Below are 26,194 nucleotides of genomic sequence, written 5' to 3' on the forward strand. Positions count from 1 at the left end.
CGCATCTCTCATGTTTATCACCCACTGGATGTTTTTCCCGTGATGCTCCGCGCGGTCGAGCAGCAAGATGGAAGCGCTGGATGAATTTGAGAAAGAAGCTGGATGCGTCCCGATCCTGCATCCTGAGGTAAAAATTCACCAGTTACTCTCCTACATCACATCGGACATCCTAAATAAAGCTGAGCGATTCTTAGAAGTGATTTAAAATCTAGTGAAAGCGCAATTTTTGCTCATAAATCCTCATAATGAAGGAGAGGGGCTGAATCCCCCCACTGCTGCGTAATAGCATCACTGCTAACGCTAGCTTTTCAAATTCATAGATCATATGTTTTCTTTTCGTCTTATTGCATTTGCTCAAATTGATATTTTGGGATTGGAACATGTCTTTAATGGTTTATTGCGCAGTGACACATGTAATTAGGGTCTTCGTGGGAGGATTCATAGTGTGTTGTGCTGCGTTAGCATTTACATGACAGGCACCATTCACAAACATCACTTTTATTATATTATATTATGTCTGGTTGCGTCTGTATTAGAGGTTGACCGATTGTGGATTTTGCCTATACCGATAACTAAGGTGGTGGGAAATGCAGATAACCGATTAATCGGCCAATAGTTTTTAAATCGATTTATAAAATGTACACTAAAAAAAAAAATATATATATATATATATATATATATATATATATATATATATATATATATATATATATATATTCTTTCTTTACTATGGTGGGCAAAGACAGAGTACAAAATTAATAAAATCCCAGATGCAGTTTTTTCAAAACCCCATTAATAAAAGATTTGGTGCATATTGTCAGACTTTTAAGTATAAACAAGCCTGAAACAGACTCTTATTCTTATAATAAGAATATTATTATTCTTTTATTTTGAAATGATGAAAAAAAAACTATGGACAGATTTTTGCAGGTAACCGATTGTTCAAAATAGCAACTATCAGCCCTATTAATCGTCAAAACCGATATATCGATCTACCTCTAGTCTGAATGCATTTGGGTTTTTGGTTGTTGTTAAGTCAATGTGAAATTACAGGATGACATTTCCTGCTTCATATCTGCCATTGGTGTCAATAATCTGCCTTTACATCTTTGCTTTTCTGGTTTCTACATTTCCAACTTTGCATTATAGGTCAGGTGGGTTTGGTGTTGGATTTGTTCAGTGAAACGTCTCATTTTAAAAAGACGCAAATTCTGTTGAATGTTTATATGATTAGAAGTTGGATTACTCTCGTATTAAGACTAATAGTTTTACTTTGAGAATGACAGAATTTGTGAAAACAATGTGTGTACATAAGTTGTTATTGTTGGTACTGCTGCAGATATAATGCATTAGCGCTGTCAGTTGAGCAGAGAAACTAAATTCAAATTTTTACCTTAAAATGTTCTAAATTAGAATTTTAAAGTCAGCTGACTTTTTCAATTGATGTTATTTCCTCAAGAGGGTGCATTTAATGCATATAACCATACAGCACAGTGTTATATTATTGCAAAGATGATTTCTGGTTGTAAAAAAAAAACCTGAGAATAATCTGAGAAATGCTGATAAGAGAAAAAGATGCAACGGCCAAAGACCTCCACCTACTGTAAAGGGCTGTTCACACCGAAGGCTTTTGCGACTATCCAGTTTACCATTTGTTTTTCTATGTAAACGCGCTTGACGAATGTCTTTGTTCGGTTTGTTTTTGTTTATTCAGCATCTCATGCAGGATCACTGTTTTATATATGCCGTGTCAAATTAAAAAGTAGGCTACTTTAAAATGTGTCTCGAGACATCTGGTTTCTGTTAAACTGTATTTTGTTGCACTTCATCTAGCCTTTTTTAGCACAAGAATGAGATCGGTCAGAAGTCATTCTCGCCAGTTCTTATCACACATCTACAAGTTTAATGCACAGTTTGAGCATTTGAATGTGTGTATTTTTCTTAAATTCTATGAATATTCAAATTTTAATTTGACAGCCCTATAAATCACAGACCCTTTTCACAGACTGTGATTTTGCGATTCCGCATCTATTTAACTTTTATATATTTGCAATTTTTATATTATTTAGTGTAAATTTATAACAATATTATACTACCCTGAAATATATATATATATATATATATATATATATATATATATATATATATATATAATTATACACTACCTTGTCTGGATGCCTTTATTAAAATCGCATATGATGTGGACATTGACATGACACAGCCTTTGAGATTAATAGGTTTACTAAAGCGTTTTCGATTTGTAATACCTGCAAGTCAGGTTTGTTGCCTTCTCTTTAAACCCAGTGTTTAGCTCTTTTTTTTTTTTTTTTTTTTTGTGCATGTGGAGAGACAGCTTGCTCATATGGGACCTCCTGCAGTAAATTATTTATGCTCAGGCTGACTGATCATAGAGGTGCACACATACAAGACTGATCGCACAGTGAAATCGGACACAGTAGGTTGACTTTAGCTAAAAAAAAATCGGCCTGTGCTTACCAAAATTCAAAACACTGCACCCAGTGACTGAAGTAAGTGTTGTTGGGCGTATGAGCAGGAGTAAGCCCCATTTTCCGTGTGAAATATCCACTGAGGGGTGCAAAGATCGAGTTGTGAAGCGAATATTTATTCAAACTGCATATTTTCTAAACTGTACTCCCCAAACCTAAATATAACCATCAGTGGGGAAAAAAATACCCTGAATGTTAAAGGTGAAAATGCAACTTCTGAATGTCGCTCAACACTGATTATACGAATGTAATTACTTCCTGGTTTGAACGCGGGGTCTGATCCCGGGTCACCCACACTGCTGACGCAACACGCTTCTGGTTGCACCAAAGGGGAAGGTAAACACGAGTCAGCTTAATGTGGCTGATCCTAGAGCCTTATGTTCCCTCTCACACCCCTGAGATCAGGCCCGTCTGGTCATCTCTGTGAGTTCCTGTCCGGATGATGCTACGAGTTCCACAGTGTAAAAAAAGCTGTCTGCTGTAGTGACCAGAGATTTAAACAGCTTTTTAAGCCAACCATGGTGTCCTGAGAGCCAACATTAAGCTGACCTCTTGGAGAAAAGGTTATTTTTTGCATGCAAACATTTGCTTTGCATGGAAAAGCAGTAGTTTTGTGTGCATTGTATTTTTGTTTCCTTTTTCTGTGTGATGGACCGTGTGATCTCCTTGAACAGTAAATTCTGTTGTATTTTTCTTTTGGGGATTTTCAACAAGGTATTACTCAATGACAAATTGTTAGAGTGGTTTGGGTTGTGTGGTCGCCAGTTGCCAAATATATACATTTTAGCCAATAGAGCGAAATGTGTTTGCAAATGCGAGTGATTTCCAGATCTCCTAGGCAACCACATTGGCTCAGTTGCTAGTGAGGGTAGAGTCACCTGGGGTAACCTCCTCGTGGTGGTGATTAGTGGTTCTTGCTCTCAATGGGGCGTGTGGTGAGTTGTGCGTGATTCGTGGAGAGTAGCATGAGCCTCCACATGCTGCACGTCTCTGCGGTGTCACGCACAACGAGTCACGTGATTAGATGCACGGATTGACGGTCTCAGAAGGCAACTGAGACTTGTCCTCCACCACCCAGATTGAGGTAAGTAACTGTGCCACCACGAGGACCTACTAGGTAGTGATAAAAAAATGAATATGTTTTTTCAAAAAGCTGATATGATAAAGGCCGTAAGGAGTTGGTTTGTTTTACATTACTGAATTCAATTCACAATTCTTGAGTTTGAATTGAGTATTATTATTTTCAGGACATGTTTCACATATACAGGACATATATTGTTAAACTTAACAAAAAGTGCTCGTCAGTAAAATGATCCATCGGGGATTGAGTCGGACATTCAAATCAGCTCAGCAGAGGGCAATAGTGACACGAGAATAGAAAAATGATTTATACTTCCCAGCTGAAAAATGCATAATTATGTTTGATGTTATATGCTTGTACACTGCCACTGTATATACATTACACAATACATTTAAGTATTTTAATATTATAGTTTTTAAAAGAGTATTTTCACTGATTACATGTTTCTACACTATTTATGTGCCTATCCTTTAAAATAATGTTTGCCATAGTATAGATTTACTAGTGAAATCAGACATCGGTTTGATGGATGAGCATGCATGCACTCACATGCTAATTAGAGTTTAACGGAGACTTGCTTGTGGTAAGAACAAACAGTTTTGCAAAATACGCAGCTAATTTTGAATTCATAACATGATCCCAATGTAAAACCTAGAAAATAGCAGTAAAATGTAAGTGCACTCATCAGAGCTGGACGCTTAAAGGAAAAGTTCACCCAAAAGTGACACTTTTTTTCTTTCTTTTGTTGGACACAAATGAAGATTTTGGGGAGAATATTTCAGCTCTGTAGTTCCATGCAATGCAAGTGAATGGTGGCCAGAACTTTGAAGCGACAAAAAGCACATAACGGCAGCATAAAAGACTCCAGTGGTTTAATTCAAGTTTTCAGAAGAGATGATAGGTGTTGGTGAGAAACAGACCAATATTTAAGTCCTTCTTTTTAGTATAAATCTCCTCCTTTGACCAGCCCAAGCCAGTAGGTGGCTGAATGTGAACTTGTAGATTTTCAGTAAAACAATGACTGAAACATTGATCTGTCACCTACTCCTAACATATCTCTCCAGAAGAAAGTGATTTACCACTGGAGTCTTATTGATTATTTTATGCTGCCTTTATGTCCTTTTTGGACATTCTGAGTTCTGGCCACCATTCACTTGCATTGAGCTTAAATACTCTTCTAAAAATCGTAGGAAGTCATACACATCTGGGATGGCATGAGGTTGAGTCAGGCCCGGTTCCAGATCAAAATCACAGAGGGTGCTTCTGAAAATAGTGGGGGTGCGTAGTAAATAGTGGAGATGTATCATAATTACAAATTTTTTATAGATTAAATCATGTTTAAATGCTAATTAAACAACATAGAAAAGTTAGTTTTTTTGTATCCAAAACATTTATTGCATAAGGCAAAATATTTCCAATTTGTGCATGTATAAATCTCTGATTGGGGTGTTGCATCTATTATCTGGCAACCCTGAGCATATTAAAAGCTTGTGGATGCACGATAGGTCCCAAAGCCAGATAAATGATAGATCTAATAAAAAAACGTTCATGATAAACTGACCTGCGGGCAGTAGTTTGCCCTAGTCTGCAATTGAGGGTGCTCTAGGGTTCGTTTGAGGGTGCTTAGCACCCTCAAGCACCCCCGTAAAACCGGGACTGGGTTGAGTAAATGATTGTTTTGGTTTTCCTGTATGAATAGAAAGGCAGGCATCTCAGTGTCTGTCACTGATGATGTAACAGGTCTTTTCCTCACAGGCTGTGAAACATCAGATCAGTATTGAATTAGACCGGCTCAATCAAATCTGTTTTGAGATCAGATGCTCTAGTACAAATTTGATGGCCTTTTGTCTTTGCTGCTGAGGAAGTGGAGGGAAACTATTGAATAAAAACCAAACACCTTTATAAAGCCCTACCAGAGACATCAACTTCTATCAGGAATCTTCATTCTCACATAGTGTGTCTTGCGTAACGCTGTTTATGTTATATATCTGATATAACACATCTGAGCATGTTTTGTGATTCATCACTATGAATTAGGGCGAAGAGAGATCTGCAGTGTTTAGCTCTGGATTGCGAATGTGATCTGTTCCTCTGAGCACTGACATGGTTTGTATAATAACCTGCATTAACACTAATACGATGCATATATGCATTCTATATGTGGCTTAAGTGGACATCTGCAACCAGAGAGCTGAAAATTGAAAACTAGCGTACTGCATACTATGCTGGTTTAACCCTGCAAGTGGTGTCTTAATATTGCCGTTTTGCATTGTAATGAAATGTTGTGTAAAATGGTTTAACTTCGGACAGTCTGATCAAGTAATGGGTCGAGAAAGAGTTACACATTTCTGCTGATTCACTTCAGTTTGTTCCTTACTTGTGCATATTGCATTGTGGGATACATTATTCTGGTGTTTACTGCAACCGGAACCGCATTTCCAGAGTTATGGATGTGACATTTGCAGTGACAATGTGAAATTTCACTTCATATATAAAGTACTCATGACCTGTATATCAAACAATTTATGTATAATCATAGACCCCTGCAGATATCATCAGAAAAGTTTCAGTATTTTGCCATTTTAGATCGAGAAATTTGTTTTTGGGAGGCCGCACAGTTTGTAACACTCCAGAAATCAGGAAATAATACTAGTCAGAATGTAGAAAGGCTATGTTGTCTTCAAATAAATGGGGAAAAACTGGCGTTACAGACGTGACATCTCTTCATTAAGGACGTGACGGTTGTGAAAGCGGCACTTGCACCATGAGGGAAAACTATCCAAAACACTTTGAAGACTGCAGGCTTTGACCCCTGAGACATATTATATACCCATCAAGGCTGCATGATGCATTGAAATAAGATTGAAATTACCATTTTAACCATGGTATAGTTGACATTTTCCTGGAATTGCTCAGCTGCAGATTTTTGCAAATGGGTCCTGTTGGTATTCCATGCATGCAGAAATGTTGCATGTCTTCTTTCAAAACTAGCTTGCATGCCATTTCAAACAGAGCTCATGTTTATGTAAGGTTAATAAGACTGTGTTGGTCCAAATATACATTTAAAGGTACAGTAAGGTTTTTGGATAAATCTCAAATAAATGTTTTTATTATTAAATTGCTTGCACATTGCCTGCTTTACTATGCGATGCGTTGTTATGTCTATCATTCTCTGTGTATACTCTTGTGCGGGGACATTATGTGTTCTTTGGGAGACACCAGCTCAATGCTTTTGAACATAATTTGGGTTGTTGATAAATAAGGGTGTCCAAGATAATAAAAATGAGAAGTCTTGTGTAAAACGCATGTATCAAGTTGGTAGAAATGTAATATTTGTGTTCATGATGGCTTCATATATTTTTGAAAAATATTTATAGCATTTTCTACAATATAAAATAAGGACTTTAAAAGTGTCAAGTGGTGTAACCATCGAGGAAAAGGGATTCAAATACTTCCTTAATCGTTACTTTATCATGATTAAAAAAAGCATTTGAATATTTTTAAGAAATATCATGAGTTTGAAGCCGGAAGCAGGAAACCGATGGAGTGCGTACTCCAGGTAGGGAAGGAGGTATTGCCCCAAGTGAAGGAGTTTAAGTACCTCGAGGTCTTGTTCACGAGTGAGGGGACAATGGAGCGGGAGGTTGGCCGGAGAATCGGGGCAGCGGGGGGCGGTATTGCGCTCGCTCTATCGCACCGTTGTCACGAAAAGAGAGCTGAGCCGGAAGGCAAAGCTCTCGATCTACCGGTCAATTTTCGTTCCTACCCTCACCTATGGTCATGAAGGCTGGAGTCATGACTGAAAGAACTAGGTCACGAGTACAAGCGGCCGAAATGGGCTTCCTCAGAAGGGTGGTGGGCTTCTCCCTTAGAGATAGGGTGAGGAGCTCAGTCATCCGTGAGGAGCTCGGAGTAGAGCCGCTTCTCCTTTGCGTCGAAAAGAGCCAGTTGAGGTGGTTTGGGCATCTGGTAAGGATGCCCTCTAGGTGCCTCCCTAGGGAGGTGTTTCAGGCACGTCCAGCTGGGAGGAGACCTCGGGGAAGACCCAGGATTAGGTGGAGAGATTACATCTCCACACTGGCCTGGGAACGCCTCGGGGTCCCCCAGTCAGAGCTGGTTAATGTGGCTCGGGATAGGGAAGTTTGGGACCCCCTGCTGGAGCAGCTGCCCCCGAGACCCAACTTTGGATAAGCAGTTGAAGATGGATGGATGCATCATGAATTTGAATCACTATCAAGTTTTCTACGGGTTACTCAATTTCAAAATATCAGCTTTTTTATTTAATTTTTTACTTCACACAAACAATCGTGAGGGTTTAAAGGGGTTCTCTCTGTTTTATTTTATTATTAATAATATTATTATTATTATTATTATTATTATTTGTCACATGGCAACCGAATTGCTCCCTGAATGTTGGTTACACCACCTGATTTTCATTTGGTACACAAAGGTTTTGCAATTATGAATATTCCACTATTTCATTCATATATATAAAATATATTTTTTACTGATATGTTTTTAACTTTAATCCCCAGAAATGTATGTTTTGTGTTATTTGCATTTTGCAAGTTAATAGACTTTGACCCACACTTTGTTGGACAGACCTTTGCTTTCATGACAGCAAAGCCCTTTAAAATTAATCACATATTTATGTATGCTCTCCATCTCCATGTAGATATTCACTTTCAGAGGGTTTGCTTCAGAAATGTCTAATTGTGCTATTCGAAAGTTAATTGCTTCTACTTGGGTGGAAGATCGTTTTCTCTTCACGAGGCTTCTTATGTTGAGTTTTTAGACAGATCTGTCCTTGACACAGACACTCAAAACAGTTTTACTGAATGTTAGGTGTATTCGAAGTTCCCTGGGATGGTAATAATTACAGTCCCTCCCTGTAGGGTCAGAGGGTTTCATATTAAGGTGTTCTGGGTGCAAGTGTGCAGATTATTGCCCTCAGGAAAACACTAAAGCGTGACTGTGCTTATAAAGTAGCTCTCGGCACTTGTACTGACCCTTGTTATCAATATTCAGCCTTTAAATGTTCACTAATGAACCGATTTATGTTCCATACAAGACTCTTGACAGATTGTATGAAATAGTCTCTAGATTATTAATGCATTCTGTGTTTTTGCACGAGTTATGATCTTTATCTGTGGATCTCCAGGGCCAGTGGAGTTTTACGCTTTTACTTGAAGGTACCGATCTCCTCTTAATGTAATCTATGTTTTGCTGGAGGAGCCAAAGGATTGTAATGCCTGTAGTTTAATTAATACTATTCGCAAGGCCAAGATTTGGTCATTTTTGCATTGGGCCATTGTCACGAATTGTTGATTTACAAGTGTGACTTTTGCATATTCTTCCCATGTTTTCATTTATGTTATTTGATGGTTAAAACATGGCAAAAAAATATGTTTAGAGATAAATATTCTGGGTTCGATACAGGTTGAGCTCAATGAACGGCATTTGTGACATGGGACTTTTAACTGTAAACAAGCCCAAAATACACCAGGGTCTCTTATTTTGAAATGACAGAGACTTGGCTCCATTACAATACTATATATGTAAGTATTTGCAAGTTAAAATTTTTATATTAGTATATTCAGCAGATGAGGAGTTTTGTATATATGTTTCACCAGATGAAAAGGGTTAGTTGTACAGGGTACAGCTGGAGGTTCAGGTCTGAATGGGTTAAGCTTTTTGGGGGGGAAGTCAACTGGACATGAGCATCCCTTGAGTATTGAGCCTTTAATATAAAAGACAACCACCCCCTATAATCAATAGAAAAGAAGCTTTTGGACATCTGGTGGTCTCCCATTCCCTCCACCCCCACCCATTCTCCCCTGTCTCTGTGGGCCAAAACATTTTTGTCTTTAAAGGGTCTATCTATCTGAAGTAGAGGTAGATCAATGTATCCGTTTTAAATCGATTAATTGATAGTTGCTTTTTGAAACTATCGATATTTTTGTGTTATTTTTACATCTTGGTTCTGCGGTGTAATAGTGGCCTCTAGAGGTGAAATAAATATAATCATGTAGGTATTTCCTGTATCTAAATCTTTCTTGTGGAATTACATTAATGAGAAATGTCTTTTTATACAAAAAAAAAAAAAAAAGCAGCTGAATTGCACTAATTGAAAAATAAACATTGCGTTAACATTGCTTGCATTTTTGGGGGCTGTAATTTAACATGGATGTATGTTTAATCTGTGGATATTTCAATTGAAAACATCTTGCATCATTAAAAATTCAATAATAAATAATCACCTTCCAAAGTTCATTTCCAAAATACTAATAAAAAAAGAAATATATATATATATATATATATATATATATATATATATATATATTAAAAGTTTAGTGGTTCAAATTCGATTACAAATTCAACCTTGCACATCCCGGCATTCAAATTTTGGAGACAAATTTGTAAGTGAATAATAATGGGCTGAATTCAACCTGTCAAATAATAATAATAATACAAAAATGAATATTGAATGTTATGTTTATATATGTTTATTATGTTATTGAATTTTTCATGATGAAATTTAGTTTAAAATATTTTCAGTTTAAATATACAACAATTAAACTTGCAGCCCCCAAAAATGCAGTCTGTTAATGCAATGCGTTTATTTCTCAATTAATATATTACTTTCATCATATAGAAACGTGCCCCATCAGTGCATATATACATTTATATAATTACATTAAATGACTATTTTTATTTGGAATAATATTTAGAGCATTTATTGTGTTTTCAGACCTTGAATAATGCAAAGAAAACAAGTTCATATTTATTTTTAATCAACACAATACAAATGTTTTAACTTGGCAATAGTTCAGAAATCAATATCTGGTGGAATAACCTGATGTTCAGTCACAGCGTTCAATCGTCTTGGCATGCTCTCTACCAGCCTGTCACACTGCTGTTGGGTGACTTAATGCCACTCCTGGCTTTGTCTGATGGTTTGTGGCCATCTGTCTTCCTCTTGATCACATTCCAAAAAGTCTGCATTTTTCAGGTTATTATTGGGATTTGTGTCGACTAATAAACTTTGGGGATTTTATTTATTTTGGACTCTTATAGCCTGCCCGTTCCTGTCACAGTATGCACTAAAAACATTGTTTAAAAACTTTTGGCATATTTCTGGGTTATCTGCCTTGTTCACCACCTTAGTTATCGGTTTTGACAAAATCCACTATTGGTCGACCTCTAATCTTTAGCTTTTTTTAACCCTTTAAAACCACTTATAATTTTGCCTAGGGCTTCTTGCACCAAAACAGTTTGCTACTGTACCTTTAAGACATCGGTGTAAATGACCTCTGTTATGATCGGATTATCTCTGCGTGCCAATTTTCCTCTGATTTTCAGTTATAATTTTTGGTATTCTACACAGTACATAAAAGAGCTAGAAAAATCCTGTTTTCCACAATATGACCCTTTTAAATGATTCTTTCGGTATCTCAAGTCTTTGTGTTGTTCGAGTGAGATATCAGGATTCCTTGGTGACTGACCGTATATGCCACACGTGTCTTCTGTGTCTGACAACATCAATCCATTCATCCCTCTCCCGTTACGGTGATGAACTGACTGTCTGTCTCTCTGTCCTGCAGGAAATTAAAACCCAGAGTCACTATAACCATGGCTACAGCGAGAGCGTCAGCCGCAAGAGCCATGTGGACGATTACAGCACCTGGGACATCGTCAAAGCCACCCAGTGAGTGTACACACATTTATTAAACATAATGATCATGTAATCAAAACCACGTCAAACTAATGGCCCATGTCTGTCCATACGCTGTGTTGTGTATCTGTACTGTGAGTGAAAGTGACTTTCTGGAGCTTTTAGTCAACATTACATTTGACACTGTGTCTTTTTTGCATATGTTGGCAAAACGGATTAAAGCTGTTGAGTAAACAAACTCTAGCAACTGAGCCTGGTCAGTTCTCTGAATGTGAACAAAACTGTGTTTTATGATGAAATATGGTGACATAGAATGACTGTCACCCCCATTCATTGTTATATACATAAAAGACGATGTTCAGTCAGCAGAAATCTTCGGGTTGACACAAGACCCCTCCGCTTTCCTGGGAAGATTTATTTTGCAATAATGTACATTATGGCGCTCATTACATGGCTGCTTGCCAAATAATAGGGATGAGACGATATGCTTATCTCATGATTTGGTTAGAGATAAGATGAATAAAAAATTGTCTCATCAAGATATCATATTTCTCACTTATTGTGACCTAGGTGTTTACCCTAGTGTACTTGATTGGTTTTTGAAGTGTCATTTGAACTGTGTGTGTGTGTGTGTGTGTGTGTGTGTGTGTGTGTGTGTGTGTGTGTGTGTGTGTGTGCGTGTGTGTGTGCGTGTGTGTGCAGGTACGGGATATTCGAGCGGTGTCGTGAGCTGGTGGAGGCCGGGTATGACGTGCGTCAACCGGATAAAGAAAACGTCACACTTCTACACTGGGCGGCAATTAACAACCGTGTAGACCTGGTCAAGTACGTCCATCTCTCTTCCTGGTGTTCTTTCACACATTTCCCCTCTCTATTGGATCTGACAGTTTTCCCAGTTAGATTGTTTCTCTACTGTTACAATTAAGACACACAGAGGAAAAGAGAGAGTTATTACGACCTTGGAGTACTAAAAAGCACCACAACCGGAATTGTTAAGCGCGTGTGTGTCCGTCCGTCCACGCATATCCAAATCTTAATACGTTTGGAGAGGAGATGTGCAACACACACTCTGTAGTTGTGCATTTTACCTTCTCTTTTGCAACTGTAATATTAAGGATTAACTGTAAGCAGTGTTAATTGTCAGTTTTATTAGTCATAGTTTTTGTCTTTTGATGGAAATGTCCTATTAATTTAGCAAATACTTTATCATGTCATATTTGTTCATTTTAATAAACTTTACTCGGACTAAAATGGCATGTAATTTAAGTCGACAAAAAATAATTATCGATAATGTGCAAAATGACAAATTTTCATCAAACTGTAAGACCAAACTTAAACCAAATATTTTGAAAAATTCTTTAAAAACCTTTCAAACATTAAAGATGTTTGATTAAAGTTTTAAATGTAAGATTAAACATCTTCCAAGCCTACAACTTCTTTGTGATACTCTTTTAGTGAAGTCAATGGCTGGCGCATGTGCACAGACGATGACCGTGTCCGCGAGTTGACAAAATCTGTCTGGTGCGCGGTCAGGCGGACTGGATTATGACGCAATTCACATCACGCATACTGTGCGTGGAGCAATCAGTAATGCGAATACACCAAGTATACTTTGACCTTAAGGCACATTTTGCTAGCTTTGTTAGCCGCGGTTCTCTGATTGGTGAAGCTTTCTCTGCTGGACTATTGGTTATGCAGTTGATTTTTAAACAATGAAGTTGAAATAACACAGCCGAATGACTCAAAATAAGCCCCCGCACCCCCCTTTAAAATAAGAAAAACCTTTGTGCCCCCCAAAATAATCTAATAGAAAATTATTACAAATCAAATAAATAATACTTGAAAAAAACTGAAATAAATTAATAAAATAAAAAGCTTTTAAAAGATGTAACCGGTTCATACGCACCCCCTTTTTGAGCACAAAGCATGATAATGACATTCCAAGTTTCAGAATGAGTATATGTTGTAATTTTTTTAAAAGTTAGAGAAGCTGAAGTTTGAAGTAATGGAAATATTTTGTGCTGAACATGTTTTTATAATCTCTGGAAGCGTTCAGAGTAAAATTAAGGCTCCGCCTCTCAAGACGACACTAAATCTGACGGCACTGATCGGCTATTATGAATAAAACTACACCGCATTTTTAAAAACAGACTTTGGAGATGGGCTGGTTTTGTTAATGAGACTCTAATATATCAGATCATATACAGTTTTACAACATGAATACTGCTCAGATTGCAGTTTGTTGAAGAACGATGACGAAGGGTAATTCATTCAGGAGAGATCTCATGTAAACAACGGAGAATATATCAATATTTCTCACATTTATCACTTTTATGGACAAAAAGTGCTATTGGATGTTTGTCAATGAACGCTTGTCATGGACGATTGACCCACGTGTGTTGAACTGGATTCATCTGGTGATCGTGTTTTCATAATAAAAGTCCCGTTCTGATATTGCATGTTTTCTTTTGTACTCCTGCACAAATAACTCAATTGCTGTTTCTGGAGCATTGCTATCGTGAAACAGAGATCAGATATCAATGTTGAACCCTTTGAAAAGATTTATAATTTGTTAACATTAATTACATTTATAGAGAGTAAATTATATATTAAATGTAAGCAGAGTGACATCACTACTGCGTGCGGGCGAATGCGTATCGACAAGTTAAAATACATTTTCTTTCATCTTCATGTGTGGAAAAAAAGTGATTTAAAAACACTGAACGATAAGTTACAATATTCACTAAAAAAAAGGATCAAAATGAATGAACTTTTGCCACTAGGTTGTTCTGTTATTTTATTAATATTTGATGTTACATAAATACATTAAAATGTTAATGCCTATAAACTTTCAGAACATCAATAAATCAATAAATAAAACATTTATGTAAACGCATTGCAAATGTTGTCACCCATTGACTATTACATGAGACAGGGGCACTTTGCCGCTCAGAAAACCGAATCCTCCATTCATTTGCTTTTAACAATCAGAACGTTTAATATCTCATTGGAGACATTTTTTAATCTAGATAGTTAATTTTTATTAATTATTAAAAACTGTTAATTGCAAGGATTCAAACCTGTGAAAGGAAATAAGCCTCAGCAGTCTCTATAAAAGTATCTTTAAAATCCTCATCCCGTGACCGTGTCATCTACGAGTTTATCTGTAGTAGTCAGCACCTCCTGGACACTTGATTAATGACACTGACAAATATTAATAACCACTGAAATAAAACCGCCATCATTTACTCCCCTTCGTCGTTCAAAAGCAGTTTGACTTTTTTCACATCTGTTCATGTTTACAGGTACTACACATCTAAAGGTGCTTTAGTGGACCAGCTGGGAGGAGATCTCAATTCAACACCACTCCACTGGGCTACAAGGTGACACATGATAGATTGCATGCTAGTTTTTGTCTAGTCTTTAATGCTGCATTCAGTGTGTGTGTGTGTGTGTGTGTGTGTGTGTGTGTGTGTGTGTGTGTGTCTTTCCTCCTCTGAGATCAGTCTGCTTTCTCTCAGACAGGGCCACCTCTCCATGGTGGTGCAGTTAATGAAGTACGGCGCAGATCCGTCTCTGATTGACGGTGAAGGTTGCAGTTGCGTTCATCTGGCTGCTCAGTTTGGACACACCTCCATAGTGGCCTATCTCATTGCTAAGGGACAGGTACATCAAAATCTGTGACAATCAGAGCGTATTTACAATTGTGACACAGTAGAAACTAAGCGGCTAACAAAATAAAATCATATGCGGCTGAATTAGACAAACACTCAATTTGTCACATGCCTGGTTAGGACACATTGCATGACATTTCTAAATGTATTTCAGCACTGATAAAGTTTGTTTCCCCACACGATTCTTGATGTGTATTGTACGTTTTCGAACTACAGTGGGCGTATGTGATATTTCTGTCCACAGATGCTTGACACCTACAATGGCACAGTTCCACAAACTATAGAAAAGGCGTATTACGCATTTGATCTCAGTCTGTTCTTGATTTAAAATCTTTCTCATCCTCCAGGATGTTGATATGATGGATCAGAACGGCATGACCCCTTTGATGTGGGCAGCTTATCGGACACACAGGTGTGTGTGTGCATGTTGTCAGTGAATGAATGTATTCTTTCACAGTTGTGAAATGTAAAATTAATATGTCTTGTGTCACACTGCAGTGTTGACCCGACACGGCTGCTGCTGACGTTTAACGTGTCTGTGAATCTGGGTGATAAATATCATAAGAACACGGCTCTACACTGGGCAGTACTGGCAGGAAACACCACAGTCATCAGTCTTCTGCTGGAGGCCAACGCTAACGTAGACGCACAGAACATCAAGGTAAAGTCCAGACGATTGCTATGAGGAGGGACGCTTTGATGTGACGTGTACAGTAGATGTTTAATTAAACATGTCAATTGTGTCAGGGGGAGACGCCGCTGGATTTGGCCAAACAAAGGAAGAATGTGTGGATGATCAACCATTTACAGGAGGCCAGACAGGCCAAAGGTTACGACAGCCCGTCGTACCTGAAGCGGCTTAAAATGGACAAGGTAAAGCAGCCGAAAAAATGTGTCCTGAATAATGAATCAAAACTATACACGATGTGAAATCAAAATAGACTATTTGCTTCTTCCTCCCCAATTTGGAAATCCCAATGTGCTCTAAGTCCTCGTGGTCACGTAAGGACTCGCCTCAATCCGGGTGGCGGAGGACGAATCCCAGCTGCCTCTGCGTCTGAGACCATCAACCCGCGCATCTTATCACGTGGCTTGTTGAGTGTGTTACCGCGGAGACTTGGCGTGTGTGGAGGCTTCACGCTATTCTCCGTGACATCCACACACAACTCACCACGTGCAAACCATATTATAGCGACCACAAGGAGGTTACCCCATGTGACACTACCCTCCCTAGCAACCGGGCCAATTTGGTTACCCCATGTGACTCTACCCTGCCTAGCAACCGGGCCAATTTGGTTGCTTAGGAGACTTGGCTGGAGTCACTCAGCACGCCCTGATATTCGATCTAGCGAACTAGCAATCTCCAGGGGTGGTAGCAAGCGTCTTTACCACTGAGCAACCCAGGACGTCCTGTAAGTGTCTTTGTGTGGGCTTGGTGAATTGCTTCTATGGTGTTATCCTCAATGGATGTTATAAGGGAACTGAACTATTGAGCATCAACATCTGAGATGTATTTTATGGCGGGGGGGTCACATATTACATATCTTCACTCCGTTTTCAGCCAAAATTATAGCTCGATTAAACAGGACACAGTTACGACAGAAATGTATATTCAATGTTATAATAACTAGTCTTATATTTAAGCAATATCTCACAAAAAGAGTGCTGTTATGTAGAGGTTGATCGATATCTAAGGGCTGATAACCGATTAATCAGCAAAGTGTTTTTAAATCGATTTATAGAATGTTAAAAAAAACTTTCTTAGTCTTTTCTTACTATGATGGGCTCAAACATAGAGGTTTGCAAGAGTCCAAAATTAATACAATCCTTGATACAGTTTATTGTTCAACCTAAATCCCAATAATAACAAGAAAAGAGATTTTAAGCAAACCACGGGACTATGAACGAATCCGAAATACACTTCTTTCGGGATTCTTATTTTGAAATGGAGACATGGGTCTGTTACAGTGCTCAATAGTATTTAACAAGTTAAGCTTTTTATAGCCTATATAATATACTCACCAGATTAAGGATTTTGTTTATATATATTCAACCCGATGAAGCTTTTTATTATTATTATTCACAAGATATGAAATTGGAGACATGATGAATGTGCTGATGGTGCACGTTTCCATAGACAAATTTTTCTTTTTATGCCCTCTCTTTAACTAAGAACACTTGATTTATCTTGTCGAAATAACCAAATTTGCATTGAAGTGATGATAACAATATGAATATTGTCAGTCGGTGATTGTTTTTATTTCACCTCTAGAGGCCGCTGTTACACTGCAGAACCAAATTGGTCTACCTGTAGAATCCTCTGGAGGAGGAACATGAACATAAAAAAATTAAAGTATTGCAACTATCGGCATAGATTTGTGCCAATTTTGGGGCGGCTGTGGCTCAGGTTGATAGAGCGGTTTGGCCACTAATCGCAGGGTTGGCGGTTTGATTCCCGGCCCACATGACTCCACATGCCAAAGTGTCCTTGGGCAAGACACTGAACCCCAAGTTGCTCCCAATGGCAGGCTAGCACCTTGCATGGCAGCTCTGCCGTCATTGGTGTGTGAATGCATCTGATTCACCCAGTGTAAAGTGCTATATAAGTGCAGAACATTTAACAATAACCGATAGATCCAAAACGCATCTATCTGCACTTATTAATCGGTAAAACGGAAACTCACTTGTTATGCTGGACATTAGTTTTCATCAATGTTTTAATACTGTTATATTCTGTTGTACAGCACTTTATTTGACAAATAAAATAAGTCCTTTCTTATGTTTTGGATCGTGCTGTTAATATCTGTAAAAAAGCACACTATTTGATAAAACAAATGTTTAATGCAAAAATAATGCAATGGTTTTGATCAAATTTAATGAAACTTTCAAACATGGAACTCAGAAAAAGTCAAATGGAAAACAAAGAATTTAGGGGAAAAAATAAAGCAGATTTAAACTTGCGTACTTTTTCAAAATGTTACATTTTCTTCAATCTCATAAGAAAATAAGATTTCTAAGGCCATCGCTTATTGTGCACGATTCATCGGTGCACATTATTCTAAACCAAACATTTTGCTTTGAAAATCTCTCATCAAAGTCTAAAAACTTTCACCACCTCCGAAGTGACTTTCCTGTTTTTCAATAAAACTGTTATCCAATAATATCAAAGCCTAACTTTGTATGATCCAATCAAATGCTGATTGATGAACAAGATCAAGTCCCACCTCTCATTACTTTCTGTGAATATTCGGTTTAACTCAGAAAATGTCATATTACTGAAGTTAAATGCATGTGTGTGCAGGAGTTCCGGCAGAAGGTGATGTTGGGAACTCCATTTCTGGTGATTTGGTTGGTGGGATTCATTGCTGATCTGGACATTGACTCGTGGCTCATCAAGGGTGTGATGTATGCAGCCGTGTGGCTTGTCGTACAGTTCCTCTCAAAGTACGTCACACAAACACCATTATATCCGTTATTGTCCTTCTCTGGCTGTAAATGGGGACAGTCATCACTAAGACGAGATCTCTTTTCTCTCTCTGTAGGTCATTCTTCGATCACTCCATGCATAGTGCTCTTCCTCTGGGCATCTATTTGGCCACCAAGTTCTGGATGTACATAACCTGGTTTTATTGGTTTTGGAATGATATCCTTTTCATGTGTTCCGTGCTCTAATTTTGATGATTAATGCAAGTTAAGACCAGGAAAAGCAGACTGCCCCTTTCATCCAAGACCAATACAATTGATTATCACACTAGCCTGACCTTTCTGTAAATATCTGACTTCATCAATCTTCAAAGGGCTGTAAGTGCTGGGTACGATGGCCGTAATGAATGGGGCTGAGGATGGAGTGATTATATGAACAGGCTTGAGACCATCAATCCATGCATCTTATCTCGTGGCTTGTTGAGCACGTTACCGCGGAGACATAGTGTGTGTGGAGGCTTAACGCTATTCTCCGCGGCATCCATGCACAACCAAGCGCCCAGCCGAGAGCTAGAACCACATTATAGCAACAACGAGGAGGTTACCCCATGTGACTCTACCATCCCTAGCAACCGGGCCAATTTGGTTGCTTAGGAGACCTGTCTGGAGTCACTCAGCACGCCCTGGATTCGCACTGGTGACTCCAGGGGTGATAGTCAGCGTCTTTACTCGCTGAGATACCTAGACCCCCAGTTGATCAGTTTTAATCGATTCTTAAAAACCCTTATCCGCTTATTACAAATTACTAGAAAGGTAATTGAAAATGTAATGGAAATGCATTGGTCAAAAAGTGTTTTGCGTTGTCAGAGGTTACATAACAAGTGTCCTTAACTCTCCACACATCTGTCATTCGTCACCATTCACCTGCCCTTCCTGCTAAACAGTCTGGCTCTCTTCTACAACTTTGGAAAGTCTTGGAAATCCGACCCTGGCATTATCAAAGCCTCTGAGGAGCAGAAAAAGAAGGTAAAATCTCAAACAGAAGAGCTCATCTGTAATTACACCATGTGTTTGCAGGCCTGATTCTGATTGACCATATTGTGATTGTGTAATTATCATAGACCGCGTTAACACCGCAGTTGAACGTGGCCCAAATCTGATGTTTTTTCCACTCACCATTCCATTGGATGATCATGTGAACAGCCAAAAGCACTTTAAATCTGACATTTTCAAATCCGATCTGGGCAACTTTCATATGTGGAAATGTATTTGATTTTTTCCAATGTGTCTTCTGTGTGAACAGCCAGGTCAGATTTGATGTGATCTTTACATTAATCTACCTCAACATTCATCATTTGCATGCTTGATTTCCAGCGTATTTACAAATGTTTTATTTTAAAACTTTTAAGTGCGAGTCATTTCTGTCTAGTTAATGCATAAAATAAAAGTATAGGCTTCAAAAGTTGGGTTCAGCGATCCGTCTGGATTGCACGTTAAACATGCATATGAAAAAACGCAGATATAGATATATATAATGGCAATCTTTGCTTGTGTCACTCGCTCAGAAAACAGTTTCTATATTTCTTAAACTGTATCAAAATATCGATTTTATGGTATGTTTCGCTCGTAGGTAATTTTACACTTTAACTTTGATGATTATTTAAATTCCACCATTCAAAGGCAAATGATTACATAAAAATACTCTATCTATCAACAGTCTTACTCAATCACTCGTGGACATATTATCAGATATAGGCATGTGTCCTATCTGCGTTAAAAACTAATTTGGAATGCCCAATTCCCACTGCTTACTAGGTCCTCGTGGTGGTGCGGTTACTCGCCTCAATCCGGGTGGCGAAGGACAAGTCTCTGTTGCCTTCTGAGAGCGCCAATCTGCGCAATTTATCACGTGACTCATTGTGCATTTCACCGTGGAGGCTCATGCTACTCTCCGCAATCCACGCACAATTACCGCGTGCCCCATTGAGAGCGTGAACCACTAATCGCGACCATGGAGAAGTTACCCCACCTTTCTAGCAACCGGGCCAATTTGATTGCTTAGGAGACCTGGCTGGAGTCACTCAGCACGCCCTGTATTCGAACTCCCGACTCCAGGGGTGATAGTCAGCGTCAATACTCGCTGTGCTACCCAGGCATCAGATAATTACATGTTTAATTATAATGTAATTACTTATTCATACTATAATGGTGAACATGTCCGAGTTTGTTAAATGCATACTCAAGGAGTGCTACACACATGCGGGTCATTTTAGGAGTAACGGCCGTTCAGACCAGTGTCTAATATGAGCTACATTTAAAATGTCACATGAACAACCTAACAAAAAAATCTGATTTGAGCAAAAAAATTCTGCTACGGCGTGAACGTTGCCATAGGCACTTTTGAAGCCAGCCCAGCATTTTGTTATTGATTTATACACTAAATTGTATCAGTTTTCAATTTCAGGAATATTTGACAATAGTTGGCTGGCCGTGCACTTTTTAACACGTTGCAGATTATTCTAAACATGTTCTTCTCCTAATCTCTTCCTCTAGACTATAGTTGAATTGGCAGAAACAGGTTCTCTGGATCTCAGTATATTCTGTAGCACCTGTCTGGTAAGTATCACTCTTTCCCATTATAAAAACAAATGCTTTAACACTGAACATGTTCCACACAAGTGTCATCCTCGAAGGTGTGCTAACCGATAACCAAAAAGTCTTATTTGAATTGCAATTTGCATTGAGGTGCTCTCACATAAAACACAGTTTAACGGCCTGTTCTCCACAGATACGGAAACCCATCAGATCAAAACACTGCGCTGTGTGCAATCGATGCATTGCCAAGTTTGATCACCACTGCCCGTGGGTAGGCAACTGTGTAGGTGAGTCTCCCATTGACAAATAATCTGTCACACAACAGCACAAGCTCTTCCTAAAATGAGACTTTTCATCTGATATTATTAACATAATATTTCTCTGGTCAGATGTTAGGCCAGCAATTGCAGATTTATCTGGTTTTGTTGAGGCAGGTCACCAGAAACTTGCCTCTCACAATCTCATTAAAGTTTTGAACACACAAATGCCTCAATTCTTGGTCAAAATGTGTTTCTTGTTTCAGCACTAAACTAAAAGCTTAGCTTCAGAGTCGAGCCAAAAGTCATGTCACACACACCTGCTCTCAAACGATCCATATAGATCTGTCTGATCTGGAAACCCCTTGGCATCCCATAATCAAAGCTCATTTATTTTCCGTCCCTTTTTTCTGGACTGGTTTGGACCAAATAATAATTGCTGTGCAAGAAAAAGGTGCATGTAAGAGAGAGATCGGTCTCATTCGTCACATCTGTCTAATGTTTTTCTTCTCTTTATCTCTGGACAGGAAGTGGAAACCACCGTTACTTTATGGGTTATTTATTCTTCCTGTTGTGTATGATCTGCTGGATGATATACGGCTGCATTTGCTGTGAGTTATCCACACATACATTCATGCGTCTGTCTGTCTGACATTCTTTCTTTTGTTCGATCTATCTATTTGTGGTTTTGTCTGTCTGTCTATCGTTCTATCTGTCTATCCATCTATCCTTCTACCTGTCTTTCTGTTTTCTATCATTCGTTCATTCTATCTATCTGTCTGTGGTTCTATCTGTCTGTCTATCCTTCTATCTGTCTATCCATCTATCCTTCTATCTGTCTTTCTGTATTCTATCATTCGTTCATTCTATCTATCTGTCTGTGGTTCTATCTGTCTGTCTGTATTCTATCATTTGTTCATTCTATCTATCTATCTGTCTGTCTGTCTATTGTTCCATCCATCTATCTATCTGTTTGTGGTTTTGTCTGTCTGTTTATCTATCTATCTGTCTGTCTGTATTCTATCATTTGTTCATTCTATCTATCTATCTGTCTGTCTATTGTTCCATCCATCTTATCTATCTGTTTGTGGTTTTGTCTGTCTGTTTATCTATCTATCTGTCTGTCTGTATTCTATCATTTGTTCATTCTATCTATCTATCTATCTGTCTGTCTATTGTTCCATCCATCTATCTATCTGTTTGTGGTTTTGTCTGTCTGTTTATCTATCTATCTGTCTTTCTGTATTCTATCATTCGTTCATTCTATCTATCTGTCTTTCGTTCAATCTGTCTGTCTATCTATCTATCTGTCTGTGTATTGTTCTATGGCTGTATCGTTCTATCCGTCTGTCTGTCATTCTAGCTGTCTGTCTGTCGTTCTGTATTCTATCATTCGTTCCTTCTATCTGTCTGTCTATCGTTCTATGACTGTATTGTTCTGTCTGTCTGTCATTCTAGCTGTCTGTGTCTATCTGTCTGATTGTCGTTCAATCTCTCTGTCGGTTGCTCGGTCTGTCTGTCTGTCTGTCTCTATAGACTGGAGGATTCACTGTGTGACCAGCTACACTAAAGACGGCTTCTGGATGTACCTCACTCAGATCGCCACCTGCTCACCGTGGATGTTCTGGATGTTTCTCAACAGTGTGTTTCACCTCATGTGGGTCGCTGTGCTCATTATGTGCCAGCTCTACCAGGTGAGACACACACAAACACATGTTATAAGTCCTAATGCATTCTGAAACTATGCGTTTTGGGCATATACATTTATGCATTTGGCAGACGCTTTTATCCAAAGTGATTACAGTGCACTTATTACAGGGACAATCCCCCCCAGAGCAACCTGGAGTTAAGTGCCTTGCTCAAGGACACAATGGTGGTGGCTGTGGGGATCGAACCAGCAACCTTCTGCTTACCAGTTATGTGCTTTAGCCCACTACGCCGCCACCACGTCACCAGGCATCATGGGTCTAATGATGCAAAATTATATTGCTGTATATATTGAGCCGTGTGTTTCAGTTCATTCGCTTATAAGATTTCATGCCAGTTAAGTCGCTCCCTATGTAGACAGAAAGGCAGCTCACTAAGGTTTGGAACAGAGTTTTGTGTTACGAGTTATGTGTACGTTGTACTGCATTCGTTTAACTCTCTTTGCTCTCTTTATAGATTGCTGTTCTGGGCATCACAACAAATGAGCGAATGAACGCCAGAAGATATAAGCACTTTAAAGTCACAGCCACGTCCATCGAGAGCCCTTTCAAGTGAGTCATTTAAATTCACTATTTAGATGAGACTTCCTGAGAACAGCTCATTTTACTTGCCATAGACTGTTTAAACACACAAGGATGTTAGAATGGAAACTAATGCAATAATAAATGATTTTATAATGGAGGTATATTTGTATATTCATGGTTTAATCTATTCAAATGTTTCAGTGCGTCAAGAAAAACGTTGTTGCCTTGTCTGAACTCAAAGCAGATCAAAGGCTTATTGTGGGTATGTTTACATTTGAATTATGTGGGGTTTGTCAAGCCAAAAATGTCCTCCTGTTTTTTGTTTTTTTTGTTTTGCTTGTAGTCACGGCTGTATGCGGAACCTTATAGATTTCTTCGAGCTGCGCTGCTGTGGTCTGCTTCGACCAGTGGGGCTAGACTGGACCTCCCAGTACACAATAGAGTACGACCAGACGTCCGGCTCAGGATACCAGCTGGTGTAGTGCGGTGAATGAACGACAGAGCGTCAGAAGAAGAGAGAGAGAAGTGCTGCTCACCGGGACCATCTTCTTCACCGAGAGACTACAAACCTCACCCAGTCAGGATTCGCATGCTGTTATTGGTTACCGACTCCACCTGACCACTGCACCCGCCCCCCTGCCATAAACAGCATTATGAGACGCAGGGTCGAGAGGAACAGGAAGAGGAGGAGTTTAATGACATCAGCGGCATGAAGCGCACTCTCATTTGGTCGGAAGAGTTTTTATGGGGGATTATTTTGCACATCGAGTGCTTTTTCTGTTGCGTTCGTTTTACAGTTTTAGTCTTGTGGCCTCTTTTCGGTTGCTTTTTTCTTAGTGATATCAAATCTTCGTTTAAATCCCGGTTCAACCTGGAACTCTGTACAGAAGTGAGATTCAGCATAGCAGAAGTGGAAGTTGTGTGGCATTTTGACAGTTGTTAACGGGATAGTTCACTCAAAAATGACATTTCTGTCATCATCATGTTGTTTCAAACCCATATGAGTTTCTTCTGGTGAACACAAAGCAAGATGTTGTGAAGAATGTTCAAGCTGCTCTTTTACCATACAATGAAAGCATGTCTTGACCATAAACAGTCAAGCTACATAAAGGACAAAAAAAGCTCTACAAAGTATCAAAAATGTAGTCCATATGACTCATGAACTACTTTTGTGGTACTTTTAGATGAAAAAATAACAGCATGTGGTTTTGAAACGACATGAACGTGAGTAAATAATGATAGTTTTCATTTTTGGGTGAATTATCCCTTTAAGCTGCCTCGATTCACCTCATCATGATTCTATATGATTGCCTGAATTTACTGATATTTTGGTATGAATCTGGTCAAAACAGACATCATATAGTCACATGACTAGAGAGATGCCCTCTTAAATAATGTGACGTAAAACATATTTATTTTAACCTATTTATAAAGTATTTTTCAAAGAGTTAAGTATGGTACCATGTTTTCATCATTGCAATTTATACATTACAGCATATATGTACATATGCAGCATGTTTAATAGTTTAGATTGGTGACAAATCTCACGGGACCTGTCAAGAATATGCCCAGGTCACATTTCACTCGAAAATCAAAAGTATGAAACGATAAATTATATTTTGCATTAAGACATTTCCACTATTTTAAGGGCCGTTAAGATTTATTTTTTGCATTGACATTTTTTGTCATGACAATTCGGCGCATTTTCCCATAACTCTCATTATTCTAATGCAAATAAATGCATATAAAGTTTATTTTTTATTTTTAAAGTATTTATATATTATAGTGGTATTTGTTGTATTGCCCTTATGCTGATTTAAATAAAAAATAATTGACTTAGACATTGTAAACATTATGTATTACAGTAATGATATTCACTATATCGGTTAAGAGAATTTTGGGGGGAAATTTGATGGAAATGTTACAATGCAAAACATCTTAATAGTCCCAAAATAGGCTTAAATATTTTGTGAAATTTGACCTGACCTTATTCTTGGTGGATTTCGTAGGATTCACCCTGGTGCCCATAGATTTGACCAGAAATAACACACTTATATGTGAAACTCATATTTATTATATATGTGTAGTTTTAGAAAGTTTATGCATTTAAAATGCTGTGTTGGGAGCGGCATTAAGTGGACCTGATAGCTGTATAAACTTAATGGAAGATGTTTAATATGCCTCGGGGGGGATGGGTGGATGGGTAACTTCCAATTGTTTTATAGTTTTTATTGTTGGCGGTGGCGACATTTTTGACTGCCTAAAACAATGCACTGATATTATTTTTCGTTTTGTTGTAACTGCTGAAACAATCTTGATATTCCACCGTCTCCAAGGGATCTGCGCATTTATGTAACAAGGAAGCTCCTCCCCTTTTTGCTCTTCTCCATTTCCTCTTCCTGTTGGTGGAACGTTGTCATAGCAGCAGCAGCAGCCGACTGGATGAACTTGATGTAAAGAATGTGCATCTGTACATAAATGAACTAGATTTATTTCTGTGAGTGACTTCTTTTCGTTTTTATTTTGTCCTTGTTAGTTGAAGCGGCTCCTACTTTTTTCTTTTTTTATCTTACCAAAAAGCAGAAAAAAAAAATCGGCTATTATCCAAGTGTATGACTGTAGCTTTTAGTGGCGTCTGGCACTGCTGTGTATAATAGACCTTTTACCCTGCAAGTCTTCACTGCATGTGTAAAACCTGGACATGGGGCTGTTACCATAGTGACCATCCCTCCCATCCGAGAAACTGCCCCA

At 38.5% G+C, this 26,194-nt stretch overlaps 1 protein-coding gene across 1 annotated transcript; it reads left to right on the top strand.

Moving 5' to 3' along the window:
- LOC127639284 (palmitoyltransferase ZDHHC17) lies at positions 1–26,152 on the top strand. Its single transcript, XM_052121213.1, has 17 exons — positions 1–127; positions 11,193–11,296; positions 11,966–12,088; positions 14,569–14,646; positions 14,785–14,929; positions 15,285–15,349; positions 15,436–15,598; positions 15,685–15,810; positions 18,239–18,381; positions 18,480–18,580; positions 19,262–19,386; positions 20,914–20,976; positions 21,149–21,242; positions 21,740–21,823; positions 22,749–22,906; positions 23,376–23,470; positions 23,787–26,152. The coding sequence occupies exons 1-17, from the start codon at positions 68–70 to the stop codon at positions 23,923–23,925; spliced, it is 1,866 nt and encodes a 621-aa protein (XP_051977173.1). The 5' UTR covers positions 1–67; the 3' UTR covers positions 23,926–26,152.
- Positions 26,153–26,194: the final 42 nt, after the last annotated feature.

This window comes from Xyrauchen texanus, chromosome 47 (assembly GCF_025860055.1).
Source record: "Xyrauchen texanus isolate HMW12.3.18 chromosome 47, RBS_HiC_50CHRs, whole genome shotgun sequence".
NCBI classification, from domain to species: domain Eukaryota; kingdom Metazoa; phylum Chordata; class Actinopteri; order Cypriniformes; family Catostomidae; genus Xyrauchen; species Xyrauchen texanus.